The sequence below is a fragment of the Cylas formicarius genome, unplaced genomic scaffold (genome assembly GCF_029955315.1).
Source record: "Cylas formicarius isolate icCylForm1 unplaced genomic scaffold, icCylForm1.1 PGA_scaffold_8__14_contigs__length_24414737, whole genome shotgun sequence".
In the NCBI taxonomy this organism is placed as follows: Eukaryota; Metazoa; Arthropoda; class Insecta; order Coleoptera; family Brentidae; genus Cylas; species Cylas formicarius.
Genome location: NW_026844361.1, coordinates 21,007,159 through 21,028,362, shown reverse-complemented (window position 1 = coordinate 21,028,362; position 21,204 = coordinate 21,007,159). Strand labels below are relative to the sequence as shown.

Sequence of the window (21,204 nt, the reverse complement as noted above, 5' to 3'; positions counted from 1 at the left end):
GAAAACTAGTCCCCGTGCCACTGGCTCCTCCACTGCAGTCCAATTGACCAAAAGTCGTAATGATGGTCGTTTGAAGACGCCACAATTTTCTCTTGCAGTAATTATTATCGCTTTTTAATTTCGACGGTCTGGACGGGAACGGTCCAAATCGATTACCTTTCCCGGCCTTGGTAAATGAAAAATTAGGTAAATTGATCGATTAACAATAACGAACTATTTAGTTAAGACGGGTCGTCGCCCAAAATTGTCGGGGTTTTTGCGATTTTAAAACCATGGATCGATTTCGGGTAAGATTAATTACTTTCTGAGAGTTACACGTTTATTTAGATCGCACAGTAAAGTGTAACATTACTTGGGATGGAACTTGATTTTTGTAAATATTTATAATAACTTTAATAAATATTTTGAATATTTGGAAAAAAAATTAAGGTTCATTTATTGGAATTACAAAGTCTCTGTCCTAAACAAATTAGTATTTTACCCATAATGAATTTTTTAGATTCTTATTATTATTGTAGCTTATTGTTTCATTAATATTGTAATATTCGGCTAATGTTGAGTAGCTCAAGATCTTAAGCTAGACTTCTCCGTTTAAGATGTGCAATAATTTAAAATATCTCAATAAAGACTTCCGAAATAGATAAAATAATTTTATGAACTTATATAATAATCAAAATTAAACCCCTTTCTTTTCGACTATTTTTACAAGTATCTGTAGCTTTTTACAGACAGTACGTCTTTTATTTCAGTGTGTATGCTGAAGCATTGCCTATTGAAGTAGGTATACTCGAAGAAAATGCTATTGCTCTTTTCGGGAATAATTATATGTTTCATTCGTAGGTATATTTTGAAATGTCAGGGATTGATTTTATCAAAACCCAGTCAAATTCCCATTGATTTCCTTAATGAAGCTGTTAAAATATGTTTTTTTATAAATTCCAACATATTACATTGCATAATTTGAGATTCTGGTGAGTGAATAACTTTCTATGTCATTTAAGTTCAGAAGAACAGGCGAAACTTCAGCATCTGTAGCAAAAATACGATTTAAGGCTGTAAAAGCGCATGCGCTCTTTTTCGCTGTTTACGCTTTGACATTCGGTATCATATTAACGGTTGGTTTCTAGCGACGCCTACTTGCCGTGCAAACTTTTTTTCTGTTTTCCACGCAAAACCTCTTCGCGTCGACTATTGGGGTCAGGCCGTCCGCTTCATGCGCCTTAATCGGTGGTCGATTGCGCAAAACCTGACTTAAAAAGAAAATGGCGATGCCAGCGCGCTTCACGAAACGTCACGGAAAATTTTCGTCTACGAGATTTATGCGGTCTTTTCCAATGTTAGATTTAAATTTGCAGCGTTGTTTGATGGTGTTTATTCTCTTTAACTGTCAGGAACTTGAACTGAAAAGCAGACGCGACTGACCGAAGCCGGCAACGTTGTCGCGAATGATTCTCTGCTACGTTCAAACCAAAACCGTCACTGTCGCCGGCGATTCTGCGCACTGTCGATGGAACGTTGCTAACGTCAGAGAAGCAGTTTTAAATTAATCGGTTTGTGTGCTTCGGAAAAGTTTAAGTTAAGAAAAAAAAGATCAATTATCGTAATGACATCTTTGCGGAGTGTAAAAACATCTTTTTTTTTTAATGATTTAATTGTACTCGCGCTAATTGACCTATTGCATATTCATTGAACCGTTGGGCAAAATTGAACTGAGGTCGCCGTCGCCATTAATATTAATTGATTCTGATGCGCTCGTTATGGAGGCAATTTGCTCGAATTTTCTTCGATAGTTTTGCATTAAACTTACTCTTCAGCAATTTTTATAAATAGTAAATATGAATAATCGGGGCGCGAAAACACTTTATTTTAATACAGGGCGTTTAAAGAAACGTAGGCCAACAGTCAAAATTAAAAAAAAAGGTTCATTTTGCCGTAGGTTTGAAAATTATTGTTTTAAGATAAGTTAAATCATTTTTGCTCGATTTTGTTGACATTTGGCAACGTCTTTTATAATGTTAACAATTGTGAAGTCCAGTGCCGTCCCGGAAGGAATATTAACTGATAGTGTATACAAATACAAGTGGTAAATGTAAAGATTGTTTAACTCTTGAGTTGTTTTCGTATCTTGCTTCCTTTTTGTGCCAAAAATTAACAATCATGAAAATTATTTTTTTTGGATCCTACACACACACCGCGCTAATTGGAAAATAAGCATTTCCGGGCCATTTTTTTCAAAATGGTGTTGGTTTTAATGAACTTGTTTATTTTTCTTGGATGACGAATCTCCAGCGTTGAGTTTTTTGAAACACCCTATAGAAGCAAATAACCACTCTTGCCTATTAAAACTTGCCAAGACTGGGGGACATTTATTCCGCCCATTTTTCGTTATTTATAAGGTAGTAATAGTACGATAAAAAGCAGCCAATTCTTCTACATGGAAAAACAATTTCTGTCACTTAAACTTGTGGATAGGTGTGGAAAAATCCAAGAACTACTTTTTCAATTATTGTTTAATTTAACTTAATTCCCAACGAACCTTTTGGGGTTTTTATAAACGAATCAGTACACAACATCATCACAGTAGCGACCACCCTTGGGAATCCGTTTTATGAGAGTGGCCACAAACAGAGGTTTTATTGTACCACTATAATAGTCATTAAATTACTTACAAAGATTTGGAATTTTAACGTTTTCAACTTGCCGTAAATAAAACCCGTGTATGGTTTGGCCAAGGCCAGCGATACGCCTTGTTTTTTTTATTTTAAGTTTTATTTTTTAAGGAAAAGTATAAAAATAGTATATCTGACTAAAAGTAAAAGACAACATTATCGACCCCATCATCTCGACTCGTATTGCACTGGTAAAACAACAACCACTACTACAACTACAACTAAAAGAACTTGACGCTACAAGTACGCTTGCAGCACGGGACTCAGCACCTTTTTGTAGAGCAAATACAGCATGCCGACAGCGAAGAGGATTTTGCACACCTTGTCCACCAGCCACATCCTAAAACGGGGATACACGTTAATGACGTCATCGATCAAGCAACTCAGGTTATACCGAATTTTGAGATTTGACGACATATTTTTTGAATGTTCTTTTTTTTAATCAAACCAATGAACAATAATTAAACAGGCGTCGTAAACTACAAGGTGACATAGTTTCATGAACACCTTATATATTCCTCCAGGGACTGTTTTGATGACACACGACATATGATCTCTCGATCTGCTAATATCATTATTAAGACTTAAGTAAAGCGTAAGTAAAATAAAGATACTCCTTAATACAGAAGGTTTTCCAAAGTCTTTAACGAATTTTTACTTAAATTTTCTGTGATATTTGTAAATTGGACACCCTATATCTAACTACTTTTGTTAAGCGTTCCTTATACCGCTTAATACCCTGCTCTCCAAAAACTACTTTTTTGCGACTACTACATTATTTAAATTATTTACATTTAAAAATCTATCAATTTTATTTTATATTCAGGGCTCACTACTCATTTTTTTTTATTGCGAATGGGCGGCTTAGAATATATGTTTTAAAACATGTAGCAGTTTTATTTTAAACTCTACGCACAAAATTCAAACGCCTGCCTGCCTTTGTGTCAAATCTGCCATCCGAAGATGACAACATAACCTATCACAAATGACAAGAAATCCAAAAACTGAGTTAGAACGAAAAATTGATTATTTCGCCTCTGTGGATGCTATTTTAGCACAGTTAAGAAAGACTTTATTAGTGCCTTTTTAATTTTTTTTCCATGAGAGGGGCCTTGAGAGAGCTAATGTTATAACGTCCAATAGACGGCTCTGGCGTAGCATAATTTGCCTGAAATGCATTGAAAAATATTTGTTCTGCCTGCGTCCTAATTTACCGACACCCCGTCAACATTACGCCTCTCGTGGATAGGGGACACTAGTTAGTAAGTCGTTAGAGGGGGTAATAAAATTCATATTATTAAGTAATGAGGTTTAACGAGGTGTAGGACAATTTCAGATATATTTGGCTAACTAGATCCCAGTTTTGAGTATCAAATTTCTGTTTTGAATTTTAAATAGATGTTGATTTATTTATTTTAGCTTTTTATTAGAACTAAATTCAATTGGTCTCTATCTCAAAAACTAGAACTGCTAGTTTTAGAATCAGCACATTCGGTACATCTAAATTCAGTTATTAGATCTCAGGCACGATTTTTTTTTTAATATTTTGTTGGCCTGTTATTTTTTAGTTTACCTCGAAAAGCTGAATTGCGAAAACAGTGGCCAAAACAAAAACAAACAAACATGTTCATTTTCCCTTTTAAATTGTAATGAGTCACTACACTGTCACAGGGTGTTTCTTGAGTATTCTAAAATATTCAAGGAGGCGATTCTTGACAAATTTTTAAGAAAAAATTTCAATGCGCATCCCGTACGGACGCCACTAGAAGCGAAAGTAAAAAAAGCCCTTTGCATGAATACGTGAATACCAAATTTCATGAGGATAGCTTAAGCGGTATTACGAATATAATGGCAACATCTTTTTCTCTCTCTTTCTGTATCTCAAAAGTTAAGACATTTAGGACATAGGTTCATATAAAGTTTTTTTCTTAAAAATGCCCCAAGAATCGCCTCATTGAATATTTTAGATTACTTGAGAAACACCTAAAATTTACCAATTTTTAATTATTTTATATTTTATGGTGGTTCAAAAAAGAATACCTAAATAATAAGAAAAAATAAACTAACCAAATTTACCATTCCGAGTGAGTGAAGAGGTAAGAGTTGGAATGTTTGAATTTAAAAATTAAAATAAAATCAAAATAATACAATTAAAAATAAATTAAAAAAAAATAAAAACATAAATTCTCTCAGGCAAACGAAAAATGTTTATAATAATTATTTCCTTTCATATCAATTTGAAAAATAAAAAGTAACACATTTTTTATAAAAATAAAACAACGAATCTAATAATCTCACCGAGAGAAAAAATGCCAATTAATATAGTGTAATACTTTTATGACGTTGATATTCTGGTTTGACGTCATAAAATATAAAATCGAAATTTTGAGGCCATATTGTGTTTGGCATCTTGGTGTTTTGTTTGTTTTAAGTGATAATTGGCACCGTACGCCGACAAACCAGTTTTTAGTTTTAATTTCATTTTTTATTTTCAATTCATGTGAGAGTGTGTTGTCTGTTATGATGAGCATAAAATGTTCTTAATCGCATGGTTCCTCACACTGTCATATGTCTTCTGGCTGCTGGCAAGGTATCGTCAGTTTCTTTCAGTATGTACAGTCTGGCAGCGTGCACGCACTTGGTGAAATATTCGAAATAGTCTATGCCGTCCCCGTCGCACTTGTACACCAGTCTCTCTTTGGGATTAAGGGTTTCCCTGGTTCTCATCGAGTCCTCGTTATTGAAATCCCACTGGTTGTTCGCGTAGTACTCGAATACCTCGAATCCCTTCCAGATACGCTTCTGCACCCTCATCAAACTAAAAATTGTGATTGAAAATGCTGGTGACCTTATAAAGGGTTCAATGTCGCGCCTCTCCAAATACTCACACTGGTTTATATCCGAGGACTAACAATAAACAGTCAACCAGGACGGCGGGAACCAGGTGGAAGAGGAAAAAGCAGATGTAGTGCACTATTTTCGACCTCTTCATCGATCCTCCTGGGTACCACGCTACTCCGTTGAGTGGGATCCGCGTGTTGATGACCTAAAATGGCAACGCCGCATTATACGAGCTGTCTTGGGGAAAGTTGGCGCAAACGCGTACCCTACGACCGATGTTGATTATTTCCTCCATCGTTATTTTGTATTCGGCCGAGCTGGTGAGGTTGTACACCCATCTGCCGCCTCTGAAAGAGAAAAATTATCCTAAAGAGTTCGAGGGTTTATTTAGTATGTAGTTTTATGTACATAAAACAAGAAAGAAGCAAAGAGGAAGTTGTTGGGATCGAAGGGACTTTCAAAATAAAATTTTTAATTGCTTTATTAATATAGAACCTCCTTAAAAACTCAATATTGCTATCAAAAAAATGAACTTACTTCAACTCAACGTAGTCAAACACACACAGCAACATGGCGTTGACGGTGATGTCGACGGGCACATAATCTGCGTAGCTGTCCTGCTTGCAGTACATGGTCCTTATGACCCCTTTGCCGGCCCCGATGAGGAGCCCCGTAGGACCGTTGATATTGTCCGTCCACCCGGGCAGTGGCTCCTTCCATATGGGTATCACTTGAATCGAAAAAATACACGTACCATGTGTCAGACTTTAAAATTGGGAGGCGCAATACAATGCCTTTTGTTTCTCAAAATTTTTGAGTTTCTGAAGAAAAATGATCACGTTAATGGATTCTTTGTTTCCACCTCTTCGATAAAATTGCGCATAACAGAGCTACAAAATCACCCTGTATCCAGTTAAGCTCTCAAGAAGATAACAGGACGATTAGTGAAACGTCAGTAATCCAAAAGATTTGTAAATAGCATTGCGGTAGCCTCTGGAAATTTATTTAAAAAATTTACACTGTACATTGTTGACTTTTCACAGATATAGCTGCTGAGCATTTTTTTGAGAAATCTATAGGAATTAGCCTACCATAGTAAGTCCAAAATAATACATTTTAACTAACTACCAAATAATTACTTGTTAAAAAAAATCGTTAAAGTCCAAAACCATTAAAGTAAATTTTGCAGTTGACTGGACAACGGTGGCCTTTTATTCGAATATGGCGACTTATTTTTATAATAATTTCAGTAATTACGAATCAAAATAAATTACGACATTAATTTTTTTTGTTTGTTTTTAATTTAAGAAAATCCCAGGTTCATTATCTATGAATCTCTCTAGCATACCTACAGAGGGCCTCAGAATAACTACGGGCAGTCGATCTTTCTCTTCACCCACCAGGGCTTCCCCCAAAGCCTTGGTGAAGGCGTACGTGTTGGGGATGTCGCCCAGAATGCTAAAATCAATTATTGGATGATCGAATTTCGGTGCACATAACCAACTCACGTGGGGGTGATGGTATTAATCACCTCCTCGTCGAGCCATTCTACCGTTTGGATCACTTTGTGGGGATCGGCGGGGGGCGGGTAGGGCTTTTCGTAAAGTATGCGTTCATGCAGGTGGCAATAAGCGGTTGACAAGTGGGCAAAACACTGAAATTAACACCAGAATTATTTAGAGAATGTAGCGTATTGTAATAATTTAGGTGGGACTGAACTCAGCGAAAGTGTTTTCAAAACTTCAAAAATTAGAGATTGATTTCACGCATAGCCTACTACATCTACATCCGGATCTACTCAGACTTTGAATCAAAGATCATCCTCAGCATCTAACAATAACTAAAATCAACAAACCTCCAGTAGTTCAACTGGATCTAACCAATCCTCCAATTACGGTTCAAGTCAACAAAGTTCTGGACCAAATAACTCGAATCAACAAAATAATCAGCAAAGTTCAACCATATTTAATATTTTTTTCCCAAATTGCGTTTTGTAATTATTGTTGAGATACATATTTGGACAGTTAAACATATTCAATGTGTATTTTACAAAAGAATCAAGAATACAATTTTATATGAAATTTTTTTTTTAGAAAAAGCTTTCCTTTCAATCTGCCTATATTTGTTATAATATTGAATTTTAAGTAAGGATTATAAAATTTAAAATAAAAATTTAATAATATAATGCGCTTAATTGATTAACTGTAAATAGATTAATGTATGTTCTGCAAAGTTTGCACGAAACTTAAAATATTTTGCAAAAAAGAGAAATACAATATACAAGAATTTTCTGAGGCATTGAATATTTGAAAATTGTGTATACTTATTACTTGTTTTGCACATTTGTTTGACCAACTAGTCAACGCTGTAAATAGCCGGCGATATTTTATTTGTTCATGCCGGGTAAACTTACCAGCAATTTTTTACATTCCTTGGCCAGGTCCAGCATGTATTTGGTGCCTCGGGCGTTCAAAAACACCGCCTTGCTCAATGTCTCGTCGAATCTGATCGTCGCAGCGCAATGGAAGATAAATTCCACTTCCTCAGCCAGCATTTCTCTGTCTTCCTTGCAGATCCCCAAGTTGGGGAGCATCACGTCCCCTACTACGGGCGATACCTTGTTGATGATGTCCTCGCCGCGTTGTTCCTTGACCATGTCGTACAACTGGATAGAAATTATTATTACTATTTACCGGAGCTACTCAGAAACGTGTCAGAAAGAAGAGAATAAATATAGAATAAACATAAAGAGAGTTTTCGGCGTAGACTATAAATTAGTATTGAACAGAATGAACGGCATTTGACAGGTCCAAATTTCAGAAAGCCACGGCCATTTTATAACCGAAAAACCTGGCAAAAGCATTATTTATCTTTTGATAGTGTGAACATTTTTTGCTAAATAAAAATAAAATCTTAATTCTTCCCGAATTCTCCTTTAGATATCTTTCGTGACTGCTTCGCAAATTCGATAGAAAGTCGATATCCTGTGTTATGACTCAATGACTTCTGAGCCTGAGGCTTCGTTTAAAGGGATATAGAAACAAGTTATTTTGTGTTTCCAAAGTATCATAAAATCAAATCAATCAAATGATGAAGTTAAGAATTTTATTATTTTTAATTATTCATGTTTTTTGTAGGTTTGCCGGCTGACTGTATCAGAGCATATTGGCCAGAAATGTCGATGTGTGCACAATATTTTGAAGAAAAGTACATATCTAAACGCGCTCTTAACCGAGCCGTTCCTACTATTTTTCCCATGTAGGAAGAAAAAAAAAGTGAGTGTTTTTAGCAACAGGTATACTCTCTATATATTTTTTTTCTATTTGAAATATGTAAATATACAAGCCGGCATTTGCTTTATTTAAGTTGCATTGAATTTATACCACCTTGATATTCACTGATATATTAAAAATGAAAAAATACAGACTTTTGTAATATGAACTTTATATCCTAGTTCTTGTTTTTTTTAGCCCATCAGCATGGAAATAGACACATCCTTATATTCGGCTATTGCTCCTGTTCCTCCCTTACAGTTACTAATATAATTCAAAGCCAGTTATTGCAATGTAAATACATATGGCTGATTACGAATGCCAAGTGAACAATTTATAAATCATTGTCTCAAAGTTTTATGAAATCTTCATTTTTCATTTCATTCTTGAAATTTTCATTTTTTTTCCTAGATTTTAAAATTATTTATTAAGCTAATAATTTTTAATTCAATTAAATAGGCAAACAGAGATTGAAAGCAAAAAAAAAAACTGTTTCACGTGCAATTTTTTGTTTTATTTCTCATGATATCTATATTTCTGAATATTGTTTTCTGTTGACTTGCATTCGGCATTTAATTGTTTTAATTAATTATTGTGTATACAATACGGTGGGTCAAAAACGATTTTTTTTTGGATTGGACACACAAAAACTAGTTGCTAGTTACACCAGAAAACACCTACCACGTATGAACTTTTAATTTTAATGGGAAGATTATCCTCATTACAGTTTTCAATTTTTGATTTAGTATCATATACAAATAATCATATCTTATCATCAATAGATCATTACGCCAATTTTACTAATGAATTTTATAGAAAATTGAACGCTCTACACAAATGGTCTCTTATACTTTTTCGGTAAATAGAACCATTTCAAAGATATTAGGAGTCAAAGATTGAAGAATTTAATGAAAAAATACTTTTTGTTCTGAATTTTGTTATTGACTTAAAATTAATAATCATGAAATATTCTCAATTATTCTTATAAGAAATTTAATGTAGGTACTTATATTCATAGTTTTTAATAAATATTTTCAATATATTCATTGAATTAGGAAATTTTCAGATTATTTATTATCCATTGAACTGAGGTGGCTTTTACTTGATGAAAATCCATTTATCAAAATAAATAAGAACTAGAAGTTCAGATTTTCACGAAATTATATATTTTGACATGACAATTGTTTCGACAACACCGTGTCTTTATCATGTCATGTCATAATATATAATTTCGTGAAATGGCGGCGTAAATATTGCACAAGAGACATTTCCATGGTTTTGTTGATTGTTATTTGCTTGTTTACACGGTAAAATTTCTAAAGTTTTCTTTCAAGACCATATACTATTTTAGAGCAAATGGAATCTATTCTTCAAATGAAAAATTATACTCCCTTAAATCAAAATAAACGGAAATTTATATTATTTTCTTCTAAGATATTTTTTTTCTTAAACATATGTACAGGGTGTCCCAAAAGTTAACGATAATACTGAAAAGACTGACGGAAAAAGTCATAAGCATCAAGAAAAACATAAAGTGGCCTTAGTAAAAAATAGATGGTTTTCGATATTACCACTTTAATTGAATTCATTAAAATTGTAACTTGTATCAGATTTTCCTAAAAAAAAATAACTCTTTACATTCTTAGGTATTTCAGTTTAAAACCGCGGATATTTCATTGATCAAAGATCAACGTTAAAGTAAAAGTTCAAGAGAAAAATTCAAATAATCATACTTCACTTTAAAATAGATTTCTTATAAGGTTTTTAAACTTCTGCCTTAACGTTGGTCTTTGATCATTAAAATATCCGCGGTTGTAATACGGAAAAGAAGTGAAAAATGAAAAGAAATAATTTTTTTTAGGTGTGACACTCGAAAATCTGATCCATGTTTACGATTTCAATAAATTTTATTAAAGTGACAATATCGCGAAAACCATCGATTTTTTACTAAGGCCATTTTATGTTTTTCTTGATGCTTATGACTTTTTCCATCAGCCCTTTCAGTATTATCGTTGACTTTGGGGACGCCCTGTACGTATCAAAGTATTACAAATTTGTTTTCTAGAAATTGAGAACTGTCAATGACTTGTATGAAGCCAATTCGTTTTGTTAAAAAATGAATTGTTTCGAAACAAAACAATTAAAGAAGAAAAATAAAGTCCCATTACAAGGTGAAACACTGCGTTAAACTAAAAAGAAATGTTTCACTTCAAGACAAATTGTTTTAAGGCAAAACAAAATGTTCAAGAAAAAAAAAGAGTTTTCTGTGTAGGCAAAAATTTTTACCGTGTATGTTCTTCGCTACAAGCAGGTTTCTTGATATTAACATATCAAAACGAAGCAGCGCCAAAAATTCGAAAATAGTCGAAAACTAAAAGGGAATAACATAGAAAAGAACTGACGAGAGTGAAAACAACACAAAACTAAAGGAGAACAGTTGGAAGATTAAAACGCCAGTCACTTCTGAAATAAAACAACGTATCAAATAAAAAAAATAAAAATTGATAACGGAAAATTTCTAGTTCTGCCAAAAAATAGAAAAGTAATTGAAAATTATTTGGGAGATATAAACTAATTTTGAACAGAAATATATAGCAAAAAAATTTGGAATAAAAGAATGTAAGCACGGAACGATGAGGAAAGCGGCCGAAACCACAGAATACAAAAGCCAAACAAGGATCGACACCACTATTGTCGCTTGTTACACTGAAAACTAAAACTATTTGTATACTAGGGCGGGTCAAAAAAATGTTTTTTTTTGGATTTGACACACAAAAACTAGTTGCTAGTTACCTCTAGAAAGTACGTACCGCGTATGAGCTCTTATTATTAATGGGAAGACGTCACTGTCTCCCCGTCCAAAAAAATGTCGTCAGGTCAAATCAAACATCAAAACGATGCCGATTTGCTTTTTCGATATCAACGGCGTAGTTCATGCAGAGTTCGTTCCACCAGGTGAGACAGTTAATCAAGCTTTTTATCTGGAAGTTTTAAGAAGACTGCGCAACAGTATTCGACAAAAAAGACCCGATTTGTGGCGGACAGGGGACTGGTTCTTCCACCACGATAATGCCATTTCTGTTAAGCAGTTTTTGGCTAAAAATGGCATGGTTCCTCTGCCCCATGCACCTTACTCGCCTGATCTCGCTCCGTGTGACTTCTTCTTATTTCCACGTATGAAAAGAAACGTGACAACATTGAAGAGGTCAAGGAAAAAAACGAGGGATGAGCTGTCGGCCATAGCCAAAGATGAATATAAAAAATGTTTCGAACAGTGGAAGCACCGCTAGGACAAATGTATTAGTTGTAATGGAGAGTATTTTGAAGGGGAAAAATGATTCCGTTTTTTTTTTTGGTACCCTTTCGTAGTTGTCGTTTTATCAATGATACTGTTCGACTCGATATAAAAAGAAGGTAGTCGAAACTAAAAACTCGAGATGGTATAAATTCTAGGGTTAAAATTGTTTCGACAACACCGTGTCTTTATCATGTCATGTCATAATATATAATTTCGTGAAAATCTGAACTTCTAGTTCTTATTTATTTTGATTTTTATTTATCATCCATTTAAAAAAAGGGTTCTTTATATCAATCAATCGATCATTAATAGAAAAAGAATTCTGTTTCGTCATATGAAATGTTATACCTGAATACAGTGTTAACAGAAAAATATAGATCTTTTAGCAGCAAGTATTGAAACTGCTCTTCGTTTTGCGTCAAACACGGATTGTATACAACCCTATTCCACGCTCCTCTGCGTCATTCACTCTCATCTGAAGCCCACAATGCAATGTCGACATTAAGAAAATTTCAATGATTTTTGAGAAACTAAGTCACTCAAATCCTGTTCAATACTCGAATTGGTCTTCTTTTGATCGATCTCAAAATTTTAACCCTAGAATTTATACCATCTCGAGTTTTTAGTTTCGACTACCTTCTTTTTATATCGAGTCGAACAGTATCATTGATAAAACGACAACTACGAAAGGGTACCCAAAAAAAAACGGAATCATTTTTCCCCTTCAAAATACTCTCCATTGCAACTAATACATTTGTCCTAGCGGTGCTTCCACTGTTCGAAACATTTTTTATATTCATCTTTGGCTATAGCCGACAGCTCATCCCTCGTTTTTTTCCTTGACCTCTTCAATGTTGTCACGTTTCTTTTCATACGTGGAAATAAGAAGAAGTCACACGGAGCGAGATCAGGCGAGTAAGGTGCATGGGGCAGAGGAACCATGCCATTTTTAGCCAAAAACTGCTTAACAGAAATGGCATTATCGTGGTGGAAGAACCAGTCCCCTGTCCGCCACAAATCGGGTCTTTTTTGTCGAATACTGTTGCGCAATCTTAACGGTCTCACCTGGTGGAACGAACTCTGCATGAACTACGCCGTTGATATCGAAAAAGCAAATCGGCATCGTTTTGATGTTTGATTTGACCTGACGACATTTTTTTGGACGGGGAGACAGTGACGTCTTCCCATTAATAATAAGAGCTCATACGCGGTACGTACTTTCTAGAGGTAACTAGCAACTAGTTTTTGTGTGTCAAATCCAAAAAAAAACATTTTTTTGACCCGCCCTAGTATACAAATAGTTTTAGTTTTCAGTGTAACAAGCGACAATAGTGGTGTCGATCCTTGTTTGGCTTCTGTATTCTGTGGTTTCGGCCGCTTTCCTCATCGTTCCGTGCTTACATTCTTTTATTCCAAATTTTTTTGCTATATATTTCTGTTCAAAATTAGTTTATATCTCCCAAATAATTTTCAATTACTTTTCTATTTTTTGGCAGAACTAGAAATTTTCCGTTATCAATTTTTATTTTTTTTATTTGATACGTTGTTTTATTTCAGAAGTGACTGGCGTGTTAATCTTCCAACTGTTCTCCTTTAGTTTTGTGTTGTTTTCACTCTCGTCAGTTCTTTTCTATGTTATTCCCTTTTAGTTTTCGACTATTTTCGAATTTTTGGCGCTGCTTCGTTTTGATATGTTAATATCAAGAAACCTGTTTGTAGCGAAGAACATACACGGTAAAAATTTTTGCCTACACAGAAAACTCTTTTTTTTTCTTGAACATTTTGTTTTGCCTTAAAACAATTTGTCTTGAAGTGAAATATTTCTTTTTAGTTTAACGCAGTGTTTCACCTTGTAATGGGACTTTATTTTTCTTCTTTAATTGTTTTGTTTCGAAACAATTCATTTTTTAACAAAACGAATTGGCTTCATACAAGTCATTGACAGTTCTCAATTTCTAGAAAACAAATTTGTAATACTTTGATACATACAGGGCGTCCCCAAAGTCAACGATAATACTGAAAGGGCTGATGGAAAAAGTCATAACCATCAAGAAAAACATAAAATGGCCTTAGTAAAAAATCGATGGTTTTCGCGATATTGTCACTTTAATAAAATTTATTGAAATCGTAAACATGGATCAGATTTTCGAGTGTCACACCTAAAAAAAATTATTTCTTTTCATTTTTCACTTCTTTTCAGTATTACAACCGCGGATATTTTAATGATCAAAGACCAACGTTAAGGCAGAAGTTTAAAAACCTTATAAGAAATCTATTTTAAAGTGAAGTATGATTATTTGAATTTTTCTCTTGAACTTTTACTTTAACGTTGATCTTTGATCAATGAAATATCCGCGGTTTTAAACTGAAATACCTAAGAATGTAAAGAGTTATTTTTTTTTAGGAAAATCTGATACAAGTTACAATTTTAATGAATTCAATTAAAGTGGTAATATCGAAAACCATCTATTTTTTACTAAGGCCACTTTATGTTTTTCTTGATGCTTATGACTTTTTCCGTCAGTCTTTTCAGTATTATCGTTAACTTTTGGGACACCCTGTACATATGCTTAAGAAAAAAAATATCTTAGAAGAAAATAATATAAATTTCCGTTTATTTTGATTTAAGGGAGTATAATTTTTCATTTGAAGAATAGATTCCATTTGCTCTAAAATAGTATATGGTCTTGAAAGAAAACTTTAGAAATTTTACCGTGTAAACAAGCAAATAACAATCAACAAAACCATGGAAATGTCTCTTGTGCAATATTTACGCCGCCATTTCTTGCGTGACACAAACTTTTCAGAGTCGTAAACTGCAAATTTACAAATACTCAATTACTGACTACGCAACTGCCACACAACACCGATCAGGGAATTGCACTGATGCAACGCGTCAAACTTTACGACCCATCCGATTGTCTTTTTTTTTTTTTCGCTGGCGCTGGAAATCGATTTTGTAGTCACGCGGTAGTATCCCGATCGATTAATAATTAATTATGCCGACCGAACAATTATCGTTATTACTCAAGAAAGTGTACTTTGTCATTGAAAAAGGCCCCTTTCACAATCTATTGGACACCCGCGTCGCACTTGTTCGAAACGGCGGCACAATTCGGTGCTAATTGATTTATTAACATTGGCAATCGATCGAAGACTATGTGTAAGTAAGCAATTTCGATATGTAGGTACATTTAATTAAAATTTAACCATTTTATTAAATTTTGGTTAGCACAGAAGAAATTGAAAGAATATTCTTTAAAAAACAGGAGAAAAAGGACATTGACACGAAAATAAAACACAATAAATTTTGTAAAAGAGAGAAACAAATTTAGTACAAAAATGCAAATTTTATTTTTTTGATGGTTTTATGAAACTGAGTGAATTAAAATTTTAGTACCAATGTACACATATATTTTTCATTTTGTTTTAAACCCGCTTTCCATAGTTTCAGCTTCTACATCGGTGTCATACGAGGTGTACGAAAAATACTACAGAAGAGCGAATTTTAGAGTATCTTTAAATTGTCGTTCCCTCGATCTAAACTTGTGCTTTTTTTTGTAATTGAATATCTTAATATTTTGATTAGTCTCTTTGAAAGCTTGGAAAAAATGTCTTCCTAATATATTTACTTCAAGTATATTCAAGTATTTGTAATTATAATCGTAATGTCTTAAGTCCTTGTATTGGGTGGGGTAGATTTTAGGTTTTACTTAAAATTTTAGTTTTTTTTACTGTAACTCAACTCGATTACTTTTTGTTAGATGCGGAAATAAATAAAACGTGTGCGCTTCACGTTGCGCACGCACAGTTTGATTTTGACGAGCAATTGACTTTATTATCCAATAAATTATATAATTTTTGTAAAAAACTATATTTTCCATGGCGTACCCATTAAAAAAATTAAAAATTAAAAACCCTATCCAGACCAGTTTTCAATTTTTCAGTAAGTTAAAATATAAAATAGCCTTTGCGCAAGACGCTTTGTACATGGAGAATAGTAAAACCTACCGGGCTTGCGAACATATCCTTAAGGCGGTCGTTTGGGTGTTTCCATTTCTTAGTCCTGATCAGGATGTATATTTTGTTCACCTGACTGCAGGAACGCAGCAGTTTCTCGATTAGTACTTTGCCGACAAAGCCCGTACCACCGGTGATGAAGATCGTCTTATCCTTGTACATTTCCGCAACGCGGTCGGGGTAGTCGTCGACGTTGTCCGCCATTTTGATGCCCATCTGAAAAAAAAATGTCTTGGCTATTAGGGTAATCGCACCAAACGTTTAAAACTCGTATTTGGTGCGGTGCCGAGCGTGTTGGCCAATACTTGCGCTTTCTCTCATTAAGTTTTGCTTAATTAAAGCGAACATTTCGTCCGTGTGACGTCGAAATTATGAGATTTTTGGAAAAACCTGCAAAATCGTAGCGGTGCCCACATTCGCCTGTCTCCAGTCTTCGGTTTAAGGGTTTAAAGAAAAACAAAAGATTTCTTTTTCGAAATCGTCCTAGTCAAAAATACAGTGCTACTCAAAAAGTTACGGTTAATTAAATCAAGGAAGGACACTGTTGCGACGCCCTCAGAGGTTAAACAAAAAACTAAGTTAATATTTCATTTTCTCATCATAAGTACCTGAAAATTTGTCTAATTGCCAGTTTACTGTACAAAAATATAATAAAAAAACAATAAAATATTTCTTTTGGACAACCTGTACCGCAAAAATCAACCCGTTGAAGCTGCATGTTCATATGAACATTTTATCTTAAAGTTAGTCAAAGATTCACTCTTTAAAGTTAGTGAAAGTACTTAATTAATATGCAGTAGAAAAACTTATTGAATATAGTTAGTATAGTCGTTAGTATAGTTCTGTACAAATGGTTTTCATCTTGCATTGTATATTTTCAACTGCTAGCAGATATAACAGTTACTTCTTTAGCTTCCTCACGCAACCGAGATCAAAGGTCATTACATTTCTTCAAATTTAACAAAGAAATATCATGCAGAATATCAAAACGGGTTTTCTGGGTGCGTACGTGCCAAAAATCATGTAGTACCATCGACCCGTGAAGCAATGGGCATGTCCTTGTTTTTTTTTCAAGAAATTACGAAAATCGCTCTTGGCTCCAATTTAAAAAAGCTGGTAGAAATTTGAAAAAAAACAAGCTAAAGAAATCTAAAATTCTAATAACCAGTTTTCTTTATTTTTTCCTAAATTTTAACCCACACGGAAAGAAATGAGTGACTTCCATAAAATTGAAACGCTCAGTTACTTAAAAATGAAAAGAAACTGCCTTAACGAAAAAGTCAATTAATCAAAATTAATTAATCGTTAAAATCTGTTTCTATTATTTTGACATCGTTTCCGACCAAAAAGATACTAGTCTCTTAAGGTTTTATGCCAAGCATGATTTTTATAATAATTATAATCCCAGATATGTATCAGAAAAGAAGAGTAAGAAAAGCACAATTATACGAGTCAAAGATGACACTGACAATTTAAAAGCTTGTGCGGTTGGTGGGGGAGTATCATCCCCTGTACGTTACTTACTCTGTTAAACACAGCCGGAAAGAAAAACGCCACACCAAAACCCCGGTACTACCTCGAAGCTCGGTTCAGTGTTGACTCGCGGCCGGGTCTCGGGTCAGTCGCCGCGTAGCAGAAGATGGACCTCCAGAAAGCGACGACGAAGGCAAAAAAATCACCAGCAACGTCAGACCAGTTTCCCAGTACGATTCATGTTTTCGATTGCGTAGACTCGGTACGTGGTACGACCGTCGAGACTTGGACACGCGGGCACTACCAGCTTTGTGGAATTACTTTCGGTCTTGTCCGTTCAGGTGGGGGATTACCGACGGCGGCCTACTATGCTTGGTTAAGATACGACGTGCAACATTCCGACAAACGATGTCCAGAACTATGAACTTTTTTTGAACAAGTAAATTAATTATTTTTAATTAAAAAACGACAAAGCATGATATGAAAAAATGTTAAAAAAATATATTTAGAAATGGTGGTTAACGACCCCTTGGGCGCTTATTGAATAAAAAACAAGACTTAATTATCTTTTTTTTATTTTTTGATATTTTAAACAGAAACATTAAAAAGTGGTTACATTTTATGGAATTCATCAAAACATTTGTCGTGAAGTGGAATTTGACAAGTTTGATTTTACATAAAAAGCACCTTCTTCTTGGCTGTTGACAAACTATCAAGTGGTGTCCTTCCGAAGTGGTACAATATATAGAAGATCTCTTTGGCCCAGGCTTTTCGGTTTTACTCCTTATTTCTTTAAAATATACTGGGAAATTCTCTTCGAAAATGAAGATTAACTTATTAATAACCGTATGCGCGGGCTAGTTGACGCACAAATCAATCATCCAATACAGTATGGGGGTATATCATATCACTTTTTGCCCCTCAATTCGGTAGTTGGATATATTATAATCTATTTCATACACCCCCCCACCCCCATGAACGTGTTATACATTTTTATTGCACAGGGTTGGGGAACATTAACTTTCATTTTTTCTTGAACCGAAAACCTTTAAAGGCTCAATGCATTTGACAAAACACTGACAACGCTGTTGTCCTTCCATTTTATTCCCACGATACTATTGTCCTTAATTCCCCTTTTTTCCTTTTTCATTATCTTTGAGTCATTTAATTTACATTTCATCGTTCTACTTTCTCTCACTGTCCCTGTTGCCCCCAAAATCTATCTGAGTAAGTTTGTATATCATTTTAGCAGAGGTAAAAAAATTGTTCAAGTATAGTGAACAGCGCAAACCAGAATATTCTCTTTGCAGAACCTCAGCAAAGTTTAGTACAACAGATTCCCCAAGACCTTGGCTTTCACTGGCGATTTCTTTGTTTTTCCGTCCGTCGTTTGGTACTCATAACCCAAGCTTTGTATCCGAATCGGCTTGCCGCGTATAAATTGCTTGCAGCCATGTTTTCCATAGTAAGGAACCATCGACTCGTCTATTGAAATATTTGACTGCAAGGGTGCATATTGTATAAATTTTTTGTTCAAAGTGTCAATAATTTTGTCTCCTTGAGGTAAGGCGTTGTTATCAGCAGCATGAAAGAATCTACATGTTTCCGATTAAAGTTGAAAAAATTCGACAGGGTGACTATCTTTAGATAATGTTAATGGTGGTACCAGAGTACCACTCCGAGAGACATTTGCCCTATTCAAATCACCCGTCTCCTATTGAAATTTTATTTCGGGTTTACTCTTTTGCTTGCAATCGGATGTATGACCATAAACCATTGTTGTGGCAAGTGATAAAGTCTTTTAGATTCTTTAACCACTTTTATCCACTAAAACCGCTTCTTATACCAATGGTAAAGCGACGACTTGGTGGCGGTCATCGATGGCCTGGCATACGGTATAGTCGGCCCGCTAGGAGTTGGTACTCTGCGGAAGAAAATTTCGATTTCTCCGCCCAGACGTACGCGGTCTCAAAACTTACTACCGCTGGCAATGGGCCACTTTCCTTCTTAACCAATCGGAGGCACATACGCTGACCTACGAAAATACGGGCAACTATTGTTGATCCATTTTTAAGATACTAATTTGGCTACCTATGTTCTGAGCCAACAGCCTGAATATGCGCAGATCGTTGAGAAACTTGAGATAGGGCAAAAGATAGATTGATTGATTACACTTTCAATTATCCTAAGATTATAAATTCTTAAGTACAAGTCAATTCTATCATTATATATTTCCCAGTAGTTTCTTTAGAAATATTTCCTGATTTATATACTCATTGTTAATTAGGTACCTTTCCTAGTCTTCGTAAATTTATTTAATAACATTTTCTCGTGTAAATTGTTGTCAACTAATTTTCTTAATATGCATTAGGCTTAGCTGTATTCCTGATCCGTTAATTTTATTGCAAAAAACCGTTCTTTAGGAGGACTTGTTCGAAAACTGACTATCCTATGCGCCTGGAAGAGGAAAGCTGCAAGTTGTGTAGACGACAACGAAAAAAAATCTACTGTTACGAAATTTTGTACGGGCAGTGTATTTCGGGTTTATGTAGCACACGTTTGTTATATAACGGCTTGCGACATTCGTTTCGCTTATAAATGAGATAGATATGTTTAATAAGGTCCTGCAGATAACGTTGAATTTTCCCGAATTTTTTCGAAAAATCTGAAGAAAATTATTTTGGGAAACACAGAAAGGCGAAAAAATAATCGCACCGAGTTGTAACAGAGTAACTTAGATGTTTATGATAAGATATAATTTTTATATTCTATATCTTGGAAAACTTGTTATTTACTCTTTATTGCGCTCTAGATTTTGGTTAGTTTGGTCATTATTGTTATTAATTACTACTAATTATGTATTTCGGTAAACTTTGGTACTTTTTTAATGGAATCCTTGCATAATTTGTTTTACAAGGTATTCTGGAATATCCACTTAGAATGTACATTTAATTTTATATGTATATTTTAGTTTTAATGCTTCAGCCAAATTTCGAATGTTATCAGTGGAATGTTTAATTTAAATATTACATGGTTTCAGTTTAATTAAGAAACATTAACATAAACAAGCGCTTATCGAAAACTTAAAATATTCTATTTATTTTATGGCTTTTAAAATTACTGCTACGTGATTTGGCAAAAATTCAATATAGTGAAACTTGTCCGTCTTGTAAATTGCCGCCATACGCCTTCTCGGTGCCGTTTTAAGTTTAATTAAGACAAAGCGTTCTGTGTGACGATATGGTTTCATTATTGTTTTGCCGACTTAGTTTTACTTTCAAGCTTGTATCTTGCACAGGCTGCGCTGCTTTTTTTTTAAATTTATAACTGAGAACCAGAATACGTCAAACCAACGTCACAAGAGTCAAATCTTATTAATGAGGAGTAAAATTTAAACAAGCTGTTTGCTTAGGAGAAAAATGACGCATACCTAAACGCAGGTAATTCATTAAAAAAATTAAATGCGCTATAATTGATGATGAATTCAAATTAACTACATTTCACTGGAACTGTTGAGGGAAATCGCGAGTAGCAAAGTGCAATGTGCCTATAACTTCCGTCAATTAATATTATACCTGCACGTGCCCTATTCGAAAACGAGTGTTAAAAAAATTACACGTTAATCATAATT

The 21,204-nt window shown here is 34.4% G+C and overlaps 1 protein-coding gene and 1 long non-coding RNA gene across 2 annotated transcripts; one reads left to right on the top strand and one right to left on the bottom strand.

Annotated features, from left to right (window-relative positions):
• Positions 1 to 33: 33 nt before the first annotated feature.
• LOC132705815 (uncharacterized) lies at positions 34 to 1,715 on the top strand. The gene is made up of 3 exons (XR_009619516.1): positions 34 to 170; positions 227 to 287; positions 1,392 to 1,715. It is a non-coding gene; the product is annotated as an uncharacterized LOC132705815 (long non-coding RNA).
• An 820-nt stretch (positions 1,716 to 2,535) lies between these two features.
• Positions 2,536 to 19,139, bottom strand: LOC132705813 (fatty acyl-CoA reductase 1). The gene is made up of 10 exons (XM_060676710.1): positions 17,625 to 19,139; positions 16,092 to 16,316; positions 7,924 to 8,175; positions 7,019 to 7,164; positions 6,859 to 6,968; positions 6,048 to 6,240; positions 5,776 to 5,857; positions 5,558 to 5,715; positions 5,230 to 5,487; positions 2,536 to 3,009 (listed from the first exon to the last, which is right to left on the bottom strand). The coding sequence occupies exons 2-10, from the start codon at positions 16,314 to 16,316 to the stop codon at positions 2,907 to 2,909; spliced, it is 1,527 nt and encodes a 508-aa protein (XP_060532693.1). The 5' UTR covers positions 17,625 to 19,139; the 3' UTR covers positions 2,536 to 2,906.
• Between the last annotated feature and the right edge of the window lie 2,065 nt (positions 19,140 to 21,204).

What these genes read in the sequence shown, in the direction of transcription:
- LOC132705813 (XM_060676710.1), bottom strand. Translation starts at nt 16,316, where the DNA reads ATGGGCATCAAAATGGCGGACAACGTCGACGACTACCCCGACCGCGTT. An exon ending in ATTAATACCATCACCCCCAC is followed by an intron (nt 6,969 to 7,018) that starts GTGAGTTGGTTA and finishes AATTGATTTTAG; the next exon opens with CATTCTGGGCGACATCCCCA. An exon ending in GCCAGAAGACATATGACAGT is followed by an intron (nt 3,010 to 5,229) that starts GTGAGGAACCAT and finishes TCCCCGTTTTAG; the next exon opens with GATGTGGCTGGTGGACAAGG.